This window comes from Pristiophorus japonicus, chromosome 2 (assembly GCF_044704955.1).
Source record: "Pristiophorus japonicus isolate sPriJap1 chromosome 2, sPriJap1.hap1, whole genome shotgun sequence".
NCBI classification, from domain to species: Eukaryota; Metazoa; Chordata; class Chondrichthyes; family Pristiophoridae; genus Pristiophorus; species Pristiophorus japonicus.
In genome coordinates, this window is record NC_091978.1 from 263,651,349 (window position 1) to 263,663,414 (window position 12,066).

General features: G+C 43.7%; 1 protein-coding gene and 1 long non-coding RNA gene across 2 annotated transcripts in view; both read left to right on the top strand.

The window, feature by feature from the left end:
* Nucleotides 1-12,066, top strand: part of LOC139245818 (probable ATP-dependent RNA helicase DDX60) — a 124,521-nt gene that overhangs the window by 54,816 nt on the left and 57,639 nt on the right. The window contains exons 19-20 of the mRNA XM_070871323.1: nt 6,515-6,630; nt 11,356-11,489. Coding sequence (XP_070727424.1) covers nt 6,515-6,630; nt 11,356-11,489 — 250 coding nt within the window. The remainder of the gene's footprint in view (nt 1-6,514; nt 6,631-11,355; nt 11,490-12,066) is intronic.
* On the top strand, nt 7,145-7,848 carry LOC139233768 (uncharacterized). Its single transcript, XR_011588210.1, has 3 exons — nt 7,145-7,434; nt 7,536-7,680; nt 7,813-7,848. It is a non-coding gene; the product is annotated as an uncharacterized lncRNA (long non-coding RNA).

Sequence of the window (12,066 nt, forward strand, 5' to 3'; positions counted from 1 at the left end):
CTTTATAGGACAGCCTTAGAAATGACAATAATATGGCGTTGATTTAAGCTTTTTAAATAAAATAAATTCTACGAGCAGGGTTTTATTTTATACAGATAGTTAGGATAGCATTTAATTAGTGTAAGTGAGTGGGGTGAAAGTGCAATTGTTAAGAGAATCTATGATTGGTCATTTCAGGTAACTACAACTTTGATTCGGGTTGTGATTCACTTTGAAGCAAAGTTGCTGTTGCCTGACTTGACCACACATAGCATAAATTCATCCCAGATTGTGGTTGCCCTAATTTAGGCCGAGTTGAATTGGTGTTTTCTGTACCCCATTGCAGATGGTCACTTTCTTTATTGAATGTAATTCAAATAAATCCACTTTTGCTACTGACATTGATACCTTATTAAACAAAATACCCTAATATTGCTAATGGTCCTTGCCATCCATGACCTTCTTATTGTGGATGACTGCATTGACATCATGGCACTAACGGAAACTTGGCCGGGGTGGGGTAATGACACACTACTTTTAATCGAAGCCTCCCCTTCCGGCTATACCTTCCACCACTTGCCCTGCCCAGACCGCCATGGTGACGGTATAGCTCTCATCACCAAATCATAGCTTGGTCTGTCCCCCTACTCTTCCGGCACGTTCTCATCTTTTGAACATCTCGCCGTATTCCACCCTTCTCACTTCTCATTCAAAATTCTCATTCTCTACCACCCACCCAAGCATAATAAAAACTGTTATCATGGACATATCCTCACTGCTTTCCTCCCTCAGCCTATGAACCGAGTGACTTCTCGTCCTCGGTGACTTCAACCTGCATCTCAATTCATCATGCTCACTCTCTCCTCTGAGTTCATTACCCTCATATCTTCCCTTAATATCTCTCCTTCCATGTAAACTCCTCAACCCATATTCATGGTTATCCCCTTGACCTTGCAACCTTTTCTGGCCTTGCTATTCCAACCGTGTCAATTAAAGATAAAGCCATCTCTGACCATTTCCTTGTATCGCTCTCCTTCCTCAATCCAAACCTACTTCCTTCTACATCCGCCCCTGGAAAAAAAAACTCTCCCAACTCTTACAACTGCGCATATCAACTCAAAACTGTCCAACCGTTGGCCCTCTTTTAACAATGTCATTTCTGCAGCCATCGATTGCTCAACCACACCCTCATCACCACCTTTGATGTTGTAGTCCCTATTAAAAAGATTACTCTTTCCCACACTGGCCATTCCTCCTGGTACAGCCCTCATTTTCGCTCCCTCAAGTCAAAAGGACGCAGACCTGAATGGATGTGGCGGACAACTGGTTTAGCCATTTCCCGCCAGATCTGGCTCGAACACATACAAAACATTACCATTTCCTACTCTTGTCTACAAAAACTGCTCACTATTCCAGGATCATTTTGGATTGCGAAAATAACCTCCGGCTACTATTCTCTACTGCTAACCGTCTCCTTAAACCTTTTTCCCCTGTCTCCTCCACACTCTCCTCCAACAACGTGTGAGGAGCTCATGGACTTCTTTGTCTCAAAGATTGAGACCATCTGATCAGTTGCCTCTGCGAATTCCTCTCCTTCACCTAGCCCACAGGGCCAAACTTCATCAGAGGCTCCCACCTGCCCTAGCCCTAAACTCACATCTTTCTCTAGTTTCTCTTTGATCTCCCCTCTTGATCTCTCCAAGCTGATCTTGTCCATGAGACCACTTCCTGCTTCCTTGACCCTATTCTCACTAAACTGCTTACCACCCAACTTCCTTTTTTGGCTTTCATGTTAGCCGCCTTGTTAATGGTTCTCTCTCCTCGGGTACTGTTCCCCTTCCTTCAAATCTGCTGTCATCACCCCGCTCCTCAAAAAACCAACCCTTGACCCTACTTTGCTATCTATTGCCCCATCTCCAACCTCCCTTTCCTGTCCAGCGTACTTGAACGTGTTGTCAACTCTCACATCCGTGACCATCTTTCCACAAATTCAATGTTTGAATCCCTTCAATCTGGTTTTCGCCCCTGCCATGGTACTGAAACTGCTCTCATGAAAGTCACAAATGACATCCTCTGAGTGTGACAAAGGTAACCTATCCCTCCTCGTCCTTCTGGACGGTCTGCAGCCTTTGACCTAGTTGATCTCTCCATGCTCCTCCAATGCCTCTACATCATCGTCCAGCTAGGTGGGAATGCACTCGCCTGGTTCCATTCTTATCTATCTAATCATAGCCAGAAAATCTCCTGCAATGGCTTCTCTTCCCACTCCAGCATCGTTACCTCTGGTGTCCCCCAAGGATCTGTCCTTGGCCCCCTCTTATTTCTTATCTCTATGCGTCCCCTTGGAAATATCATCCAAAAACACGGAGTCAGTTTCCACATGTACGCTGATGGCACCCAGCTCTACCTCTCCACCACTCCTCTCGACTCCTGCTTGGTATCTAAATTATCAGATTGCTTGTCCGACATCCAGTACTGGATGAGCAGAAGTTTTCTCCAATTAAATATTGGGAAGACCGAAGCCATTATCTTTGGTCTCCGCCACAAATTGTGTTCCCTAACCACTGACTCCTAGCATCAATCTGAGGGTGAACTAGACTGTTCTCAACCTAGATGTCACATTTGACCCTGAAATGCGTTTCCAGCCTCTCATCCGTGGATAACTAAAACCGCCTTTTTCCACCTCCCTCCACCCCGGCCTCGGCTCTTCTGCTGCTGAAACCCTTATTCATGCCTTTATTACCTCTAGACTTGACTACTCCAACTCACTCCTGTCTGACCTCCCACATTCTACACTACGTAAACTTGAGGTCATCCAAAACTCAGCAGCCTGTGTCCTAACTGGCACCAAGACACGATCACCCATCACTCCTGTGCTTTCTGACCTACATTGGCTCCTGGTTAAGCAATGCCTCAATTTCAAAATTCTCATCCTTGTTTACAAATCACTCCATGGCCTTGCCCATCCCTATCTCTCTCATCTTTTTTAGCCTCACAACCTCACTATTGTCTGCGCTCCTCAAATTCTGCCCTCTTGAACATTCCTCGTTATAACTGCTCAACCATTGGTGGACGTGCCTTCAGCTGTTTGGGCCCTAAGCTCTGGAACTCCCTCCCTAAACCTCTCCGCCTCTCTTATCTCTCTTTCCTCCTTTTAAGACACTCCTTAAACCCTACCACTTTAACCAAGCTTTTGGTCATCTGCCTTAATTTCTTTTGTGGCTCGATGTCAAATTTATCTGTTTCGCCTTGTAACACTGCTTTGAAGTGCCTTGGGACGTTTTACTACGTTAAAGGCACTAAATAAATAAAAGCGGTTATTTTATAAAGGAATATGTGGGATAAGCAAAATAGAAAACACAAACTAATACAGTTAATCACATCTGTTTTCAAATCCCTCCCTCCCCCGGTCCACCGAACCTTACTTCCTCTCTATTTTCCTTCCCCTTGCACTAACCCTAAATTTGCATATTTATCTCCCATCTTCTGCCCCCACCCCCTTGCCCTTTCAAAGCTCATCTTGTCAATGAGACTGACCTCCTGCTCTTTTGACCCTATTCCTATTAAATTGCTGACAGTTCAACTTTCCTTCTTAGCTCACATGTTAATCGGATGTTGTTAATGGTTCTCTTTCTTCTGGAATTTTACCCCTTTCATCAAATCTGCTGTCATCACCCCTCTCCTCAAACAAACCAACCCTCAACTCCTCTGTCCTTGCAAGCTGTCTCCCCATCTCTAACCTCCCTTTCCCCTTCAAAGTTCTTGTGTGTTGCCTCCCAAATCTGTGTCCATCTTCCCCAGAACTCCTTGTTTGAATCCCTTTGATCATGCTTCCGCCCCTGTTACAGTACTGAAACCGCTCTTACCAAGGTCACAAGTGACATCCTAATTGACTGCGACAAAGGTAATCTCGTCTTTCTGGACCTGACTGCAGCCGTTGACGGTTGACCACAAAATTCTGCTCCAAAGCATCTCCTCCATCGTCCAGCTGGATTTGACTGCATGCGCCTGGTTTCATTCCTATCTTTCCAACCATAACCATATAATCACCTGCAATGACTTCTCTTCCTGATCCTGCAGTCACCTCTGGTGTCCCCCAAGGATCTTGCCTTGGCCCCCTCATATTTCTCATCTTCATGCTGCTCGGTGAAATCATGCTACACAATGTGAATTTTCACATGTGCACTGATGATTCCCAGCTCTAACTCTCCTCCACCATCTCTATATCCAGCACTGGATGAGTAGAAATTTCCTCCAATTAAATATCAGGAAGACCGAAGCCATTGTCTTTGGTTCATGCTACAAACTCCATTCCCTTTCCACTGATTCGATCTCTTTCTTTCCCCAGCAACTGGCTAAGGCTGACCAAGTCTGTCTGCATCCTTGGTGTCATATTTGATCATGAATGAGCTTCTTACCTCGTATCTGTTCTATCACTAAGACTGTCCATTTCTACCTTCGTAATGTTGCCTATCTCTGCCCTTACCTCAATTAATCTGCTCATGCCTTTATCACTTCTTGACTTGACCATTCCAATGCAATCCTGGCCGGCCTCATTAGTTCTACCCTCCGTAAACTTGAGATCATCCAGAAGTCTGCTAACCGTATACTAACTTGCACCAAATCCTGCTCGACATTTTCCCTGTGCTTGCTGACCTATATTGGCTCCCAATTCAGCAATGACTCGATTTTAAAATTATCATTGTTTTCAAATCCCCCCCATGGCCTCACCCCATCTTATCTCTATAATCTCCTCCAGCCCTATAACCTCCCTACATCTCTGCGCTTCACCTATTCTGGACTTTTGAACATCCCCAATTTTAAATCCTCCAGCATTGGCTGTCGTGTCTTCAGCTGCCTAGGTCCTAAGCTCTGGAATTCCCTCCCTAAACAGGATATACGGCACAGAAACAGGCCATTCAGCCCAACCAGTCCATGCCAATGTTTATACTCCTCGAGCCTCCACCCGTCTTTCATCTAAGTCTATTAGCATAACCCTCTATTCTCTTCTCCCTCATGTGATTGTCTAGCCTCCCCTTAAATGCATCTATACTATTCACTTCAACCACTCCCTGTGGTAGCGAGTTCCACATTCTCTTTGCGTAAAGAAGTTTCTTCTGAATTCCCAATTGGATTTCTTTGTGACTATCTTATATTGTTTGCCTCTAGTTATGCTCTTCCCCACATGTGGAAACATTCTCTCAGTATCCACTCTATCAAACCTTTCATAATTTTAAAGACCTCTATTAGGTCACCACGCAGCCTTTTTTCAAGAGAAAAGAGTCCCAGCCTGTTCATTCTTTTCTGTTATGTATACCCTCACATTTCTAGCATCATCCTTGTAAATCTTCTCTGCACCCTCTCCCGTGAATCTATCCGTTTTATAATATGGCACCCAGAACTATACACAGTACTCAAGTGTGGTCTAACCAAGGTTTGATGCAGGTTTAGCATAACTTCCCTACTTTTCAATTCTACACCTCTAGAAATAAACCCTAGTGCTTGGATTGCTTTTTTTTTAATGGCCTTGCTAACTGTTAATGCAACTTTTAGTGATTTGTGTATTTGCACACTCGGATCCCTTTGCTCCTCTACCCCACCCAGACTTGCACCCTCCAAGTAATAAGTGACCTCCCTGTTCTTCCTACCAAAATGTAATACTTCACATTTATCTGTGTTGAACTTAATTTGCCAATTATATGCCCGTTCTGCAAGTTTATTAATGTTCTTTAATTTGTTGCAGTCCTCCTTGGTATTGACTATCCCTTCCTAATTTGGTGTTATGTGCAAATTTAGAAATCGTGTTTTTGATTCTAAAGTTTAAATCGTTAATGTAAATTGTGAACAACATTGGTCCCAGCACTGATCTTTGTGGGACAGCACTACCCACCTTCTGCCACTGTTAATCGCTACCCTTTACTCCTACTCTCTGCTTTCTGTCTTGAAGCCAGCTAGCAATCCATTCTGCTACTTCTCTTTCCTCCTTTGACTCTCTTAAAACCTGCCTCTTCGACCAAACTTTTGGCCATCTGCCCTAACATCTCCTTGTATGGCTCGGTGTCACTTTTTTTTGATAATACTCCTGTGCAGCACCTCGGGACATTTTATTATGTTAAAGGTGCTATATAGGCTGCTAATATCTTTTGAACTCCCAATAAAATAATTCTAATGGAAAATAACACAAACTCCTGGGAATTATCGGAATACATAAACATAACTTTTGAGCTGCCTAAAGAGATCATTGCTTTCTATTTATCAAACTGCACATTATAAAGCACGTTAATATTTTTTTTTGAAAAGCTGACTTGAGATGTTTGGCCCTCCAAATGGGACCATCTATCTAAAGATAATTGCTAAAATATGATGTTTACTATAACTGTATTTCCAGGGTTTCTCCCACTTGACTTTCTTTTGAAATCCACCCCTGCCTGATGTCTTGTAATTAAATAAACTTACCAAGTTCTTGGTAGTCAGTTATTTTCTGTTTAGGTTAATATCGTAATTTGAGGTAGTTACCTTATTTATGTGTTCATAGGTCCACTGTCTCGGCGGAGAGATTGGAGCAGAAGTCTGGGAACATCTGCTAGTGATGATTCGGTGTCCATTCCTGGCTCTATCAGCAACAATCAGCAAGCCAGAAGTTCTTGCCCAGTAAATCTTTAAAATAATTTTTGCTTGTATTACTGTTTTAAACACAACTATATTCCGTTTCTTATAGTGGCACTATATACAGCTGATTTATCTCTCCATCTGAAATGATCTGTGCAATTATTGGGCCCAAATTTCCCCAGCTGCTTAGAGAGGTGTAGTTAGCTGTGGTACACCGACTTCGTGGAGCAAAAAACGCGCCGAAAATTTACCGTTTACATCTTCATCGGTCTGGTCCCGTGGCGTGGCTCTGCAGAGACTGTGGGGGGCGGAGTTTCAGCCGCGCTTGCTCAGCTTGGGGGTGGGGCGTGGGCTCAGCGTCTCTTCGAGTGCCGGCAGGGGGACACATTTCAGCGATGGAGCAGAAAGCGTGGCAATCGGCCAATTAAAGGGAGAGCGTCCTCAGTGCCTCAGCAGCATTGGCAATGGACCATATATAAAGGTAAAGTGTGAATAGTGATTTTTGAGTGGCTGAGGGAGTGGAAAGGAGTGCTGCATAGGTGAAAGAAAGGTGAGAACCGTGATTTATCAAGATAACCTGAGTGTTAGCCCAATACACCAATGACGCAAGAGCGTGCAACAAGAACAAAGAATTTCCTCCATGAGGAAGTGGCGAAACTAGTCACTGTCATTGAGGGAAAATGGCTGGAGCTGGATATCAGTAAGAATGGTCCCACAAGAGTTCCACCCAAAGAAATGAGAAGACGATGGAACCTAGTTGCAGAAGAATACTCCGCAGGGGTGAATACCGCAAGATCTGGAAGCCAGTGCAAAAAGAAATGGCAGGATGTTGGTCAAGTAGTGAGTGTAAGTAATATCTTCATCTTTAAATGGAATTGCAATTGTAATGTTATATGACCCACCTATCAGAAGCGCACCATGTGTGAAAAATTATATTTTCATCGCAGAAGAAATTGGCCTACAACAAAAGGAAAAGACTTAGAACAGGAGGAGGGCTGCCAAATCTGCACCAACTATCACCCTGGAACAGAGGGTTGCTGCCTTGCTGAGTCGCACCTGCAGAAAAAGAATCAGCTGGACCCACACATGAGGGTGAGTCATTAAAATGCATCGTCGCCCTTCAAATCAATCTGCTGACTGGCCTGCTACGTGTGAGACTACTCATGCCACCCATCCTGCCCGCTCCTGTGTTGCTAACCATTTGACTTCTGTTGTATTTTGCAGAAGAAGACGACAATCCTGAACATCCTGAAGATCCACCAGAGGATCCAGATGCGTGCGCTCCAGACCAAGGCGGGTGGGGGGAGGAGGGGTCCATGGAAATGTGTTCACAGGAGAATGCTGATCGTGATATGGATCAGTCCATAATACAGGGCATCACACTGCCAGAAACCTCCATGAGCTCCACGGCGACATTCCATGGTTTCACACCTTCCAGGTTGCGGGTCCCAGTGGCGGTGGTGAAATGCATTCACCATCCCAGCCTGCGCCTCGCACTGGAGGTGTGCCACTAGGCAGACCCACGGCAAGGGGAAGGAGAAGCCGACCAGTCTCTTCTGAGATGCAGCCTTCATGAGGTGTTAATCAGGTTCTGTCATTGGGTGAGGAGACCAATGGCCTTACAAGATCATTCGTGGCGACCATCAGTGGGGTGCGTGATGAGGTACCGACACTGTCGGGAGAAATATCAGCACTGAGACGAGAACTGAGGGCGGGCATTTCAGAGGGTGGGCAAACAATGACAGATGCCATGAGGGAGCTAGCTGCTGCAATAAGGGCACAAAGGCTGGATACTCAAATGCCACTCCCACTTCAATCCATGCACCAGCCACCGGTGAGACCAAGCCTGGCCCTCAACCCCCCCCCCCCCCCAAAACCACCATCACCGACTTTGAGGAAGTGTACTTTCCCCGAGATATGGGTGAGGGATGGGTGCAGCCTTTCTTTGCTGTTGTTGTTGAAATGCATTGTAAACTTGCCAATAAAATATATTTTGCATTAAGACTGAATCATGTTCCAGGAGGATCACACAACATTTAGGGACAACTGTAGAAAGTAAAAATCCCTCACCCCTACAGTCATGCGTGCCTACTGCCCCTAGCCCTGGCCGAAGGGCTAGCCGGTGCATTCTGCAGTCGGTAAGGCAGGACTGTTCTATTTTCAGTAGCTGATTTATCTTTCCTTTATTTTTGATGATGATGTGAAGATGTTGTGCTGATGCTGTGAAGATGTTTAGTGCTTTAGAATCCTCTAACTCACCCCTTTCTCCTCCCCCCCCCCCCCTTTATCTCTGGCTACCTGCACTGATTTCTTAAATGTAAGTAAGGTTTTCCTGTGCCTGCAAAAGTGGCCATATACACTGGCCTAAGTTAATTTGGAGTAACTTTTAGCTGGCCAAATTTGCTTCTCTGGCCAAAACAGGCGTAAGTGGCTGGTCACGCCCCCTTTTGGAGAAAAAAAACTAAATTTAAAAAAACCTAACTATCTGACTTACACTGGAGCAAGTTAAATGGGGAAATTTGTGATTTTTAAGTTACTCCAAAAAAAGCTACTTGCTCCAAAAAATGCAGGGCAACTCCTGGGGAAATTTGAGCCCATTAATCCACCCATGTTCGTTTGTTGACTTGAAATCCTTAAAGTTGCCAGATACTGGACTACATCATGTAACACACAGTAGTGAAATACTGCTGCTTTTAAGATATGTATTTCTGCAGTTTATTTGGAAAGGGATGTAGAAAGAAATCACTGGGACTGTTTCTAAAGAAATCAATTGAGGAACACCGTAATCTTCCACCATATTTTTAGATCACTTCAGAAGCTGGGATTGTTCTTGTTACAGCAGTGAAGGTTAAAGGGAGATTTAATAGATGCTCAAAATCATGAGGGGTTTTGCTAGAGTAATTAAGTTGAAGCTTTTCCACTGGAAGAAGGGTCGGTAATCAGATGACACAGATTTAAGATCATTGGCAAAAGAACCAGAGAAGAGATGAAAAAAATGTTTTACAAGCGTGTTATGATCTGGATTGCACTGCCTGAAAGGGTGTTGGAAACGGATTCAATAGTAACTTTCAAAAGGAAATTAGATAAATACTTGCTGGTGAAAAAATACAGGGCTATGGGGGAAAAGCAGGGGAGTGGGACTAATTTGGTAACTCTTTCAAAGAGTGCACTGGCCCAAATGGCCACCTTCTGTGCTGTATGATTCTATGATTCGGTAGGATGTATTTCCTGTTCCATTCTCATTGTCTGATATCTGCCTACAAATTAGTGGAACATATTGCTTGTTTTGATGTTTTTTGACTGTTATAATACCACTGCCACTGGTGAGCATGTTGACTGCAATTTTGAGTAGTTTGAATTATGTTTTTTTTTTTTAAGTGCCTTGGCCACTGATTACACAACTGATATCAGAAGTCAGTTATGTGAGGATCAGCTGCCATGAAACTAGGTGCTACCAAGTCTTTGCTATCACGGGTTGGGTAACCAATTCCCTGTGTTACTGTGCTGGCCCGACCATTGCCATTTTGATAAATGGTTAGAATTCACTCTCTGCCTGTGTTTTTCTCCCCATCAGCCACCTAACCTAATCTTACTAATTTACCTATTGGGGTGTTTTTAAGTTTGGCATTGTTTATCCTTGATTGGGATTCCCTTTAAAGAACAGCTGATCCAGTTGATTCTCTCAGCAATACTGTATATTCTAACGTATACCATTCGCTGAATTTGATCTTTGGAAATGGGGCTAATTGCTAAAAAACAGGGCTAATCATTTGAGGGTATCTGGATAACATGCCACCCATATAATTTTTCTGACTGCTGAGTGCTTGATTCATTTGTTCAATAGGAAGATTTTTTTTTCCACCCTCACCACCTGACAAGCCTTAATTTCTTCCTGGTTTCTCAATATCTAGCGTGTTGATACCTATTCCTTACACACGTTTCGTGGAGGAAAAAATGGGGAACCCTATTGAGAGATGTCTTAACTAGATTAATAGCAGATTGGTATCAGAGGCTAACATAGAGCAAAATAGCCCTTTTAACAACATTTCCTGTATTTGTTGGAAGAATAGGAACAGAGGAATGCACATAGGTGGGAGGAAGAACTCTGGTAGGAGTCATAACTGGCAGGTAACGAGAAGGTGAAGATTGGAGGCAGAAACACAAGGTGGAGGGAGGATAAATGGTGTGAACGGAAGAGGAAAATTATCTATCATTTTCTGTTACTCTTCCTAAATAATACATCACCATAGGCAGTCCCTCGAAATCGAGGAAGACTTGCTTCCACTCTAAAAGTGAGTTCTCAGCTGACTGTACAGTCCAATAAGGAAATTACTGTCTGTCACAGGTGGGACAGACAGTCGTTGGAGGAAAGGGTGAATGGGAAGTCAAGTTTGCCGCATGCTCCTTCTGCTGCCTGCGCTTGATTTCTGCATGCTCTCGGCGACGAGACTCGAGGTGCTCAGCACCCTCCCAGACTTCCTCCAGTTATGACGGTCTTTGGCCAGGGCCTAAATAATTACCTACCCTCTGTTCCAGTGTTGTCTTCTGTCACAGTGCCATTTTGGGGTATAAACAATTCGAAGTTGAACCTTAGAATTGGGGATAAAAGAAAAGTAGGGAATGTGCTCACTGTTAATTTAACTACTACAGTAGACAGCTGACCATGTAAAACTCATTGATTGCTTGTAGAAAAAATAGCATCAACTTCTTGAAAACATTTCTGTACTGTGTGACTACAAGACAGTAAAATTATTATTTTTTTAATAGATGGCTTCAGACAGTAAAGAATTACTGGCAGCAAACAGATAAGACATTGGAAAATCCTGCAAAAGTTATGGGTGGCAAAAAAAAGCAACATATGAAAATGCCAAGAGACCAGAGATCCTACAAAGTTAGACTGGGTATGGATGGCTTTTCAATATTTCCTTTTATGTCACCAGTGTGGTTGAAATACTCAGTTTAAACACTCTTGATGCTTATATTCTGTGATCCACTTTTTTGACACAATGGGTCATATTTTCCTGTTCCTGCACCTGGGTATGTTGGACACCATGCATAGAGTGAAATTGGGCAGGGAGGAACACACACCTGAAAGGCAACTCACCTGATCATCTATTTGCTGTGGCCAGATGATCCAGTATGTGAGGAGCAAGAACAGGCCTATCTGCTCCAGTATTATGTGGTTGATCACGATGTGTGCACTTTCTGACAGTCTTGTGTCTTTTCACTCATAAAGAAAGTAAGGGAGTTGAATGTTGGAAGGTCAGTTTTTTGAACATTTCCAATGGGAGAGTTAATTGTAAAGTCCTGAAGAAACTATTTGTTAGCTGCATGGAGATAATTGAAATCCAGTTATGGGCCATGAGGCTGTGAGATATCTATCTGGAGGATAAATTGCATGTAGTAGGAGTTCAGATGACTAGAAACTGCAAGAGTGAAGCTCGATTATCTGAATCATAATGCATGTTGCCTTAGAGC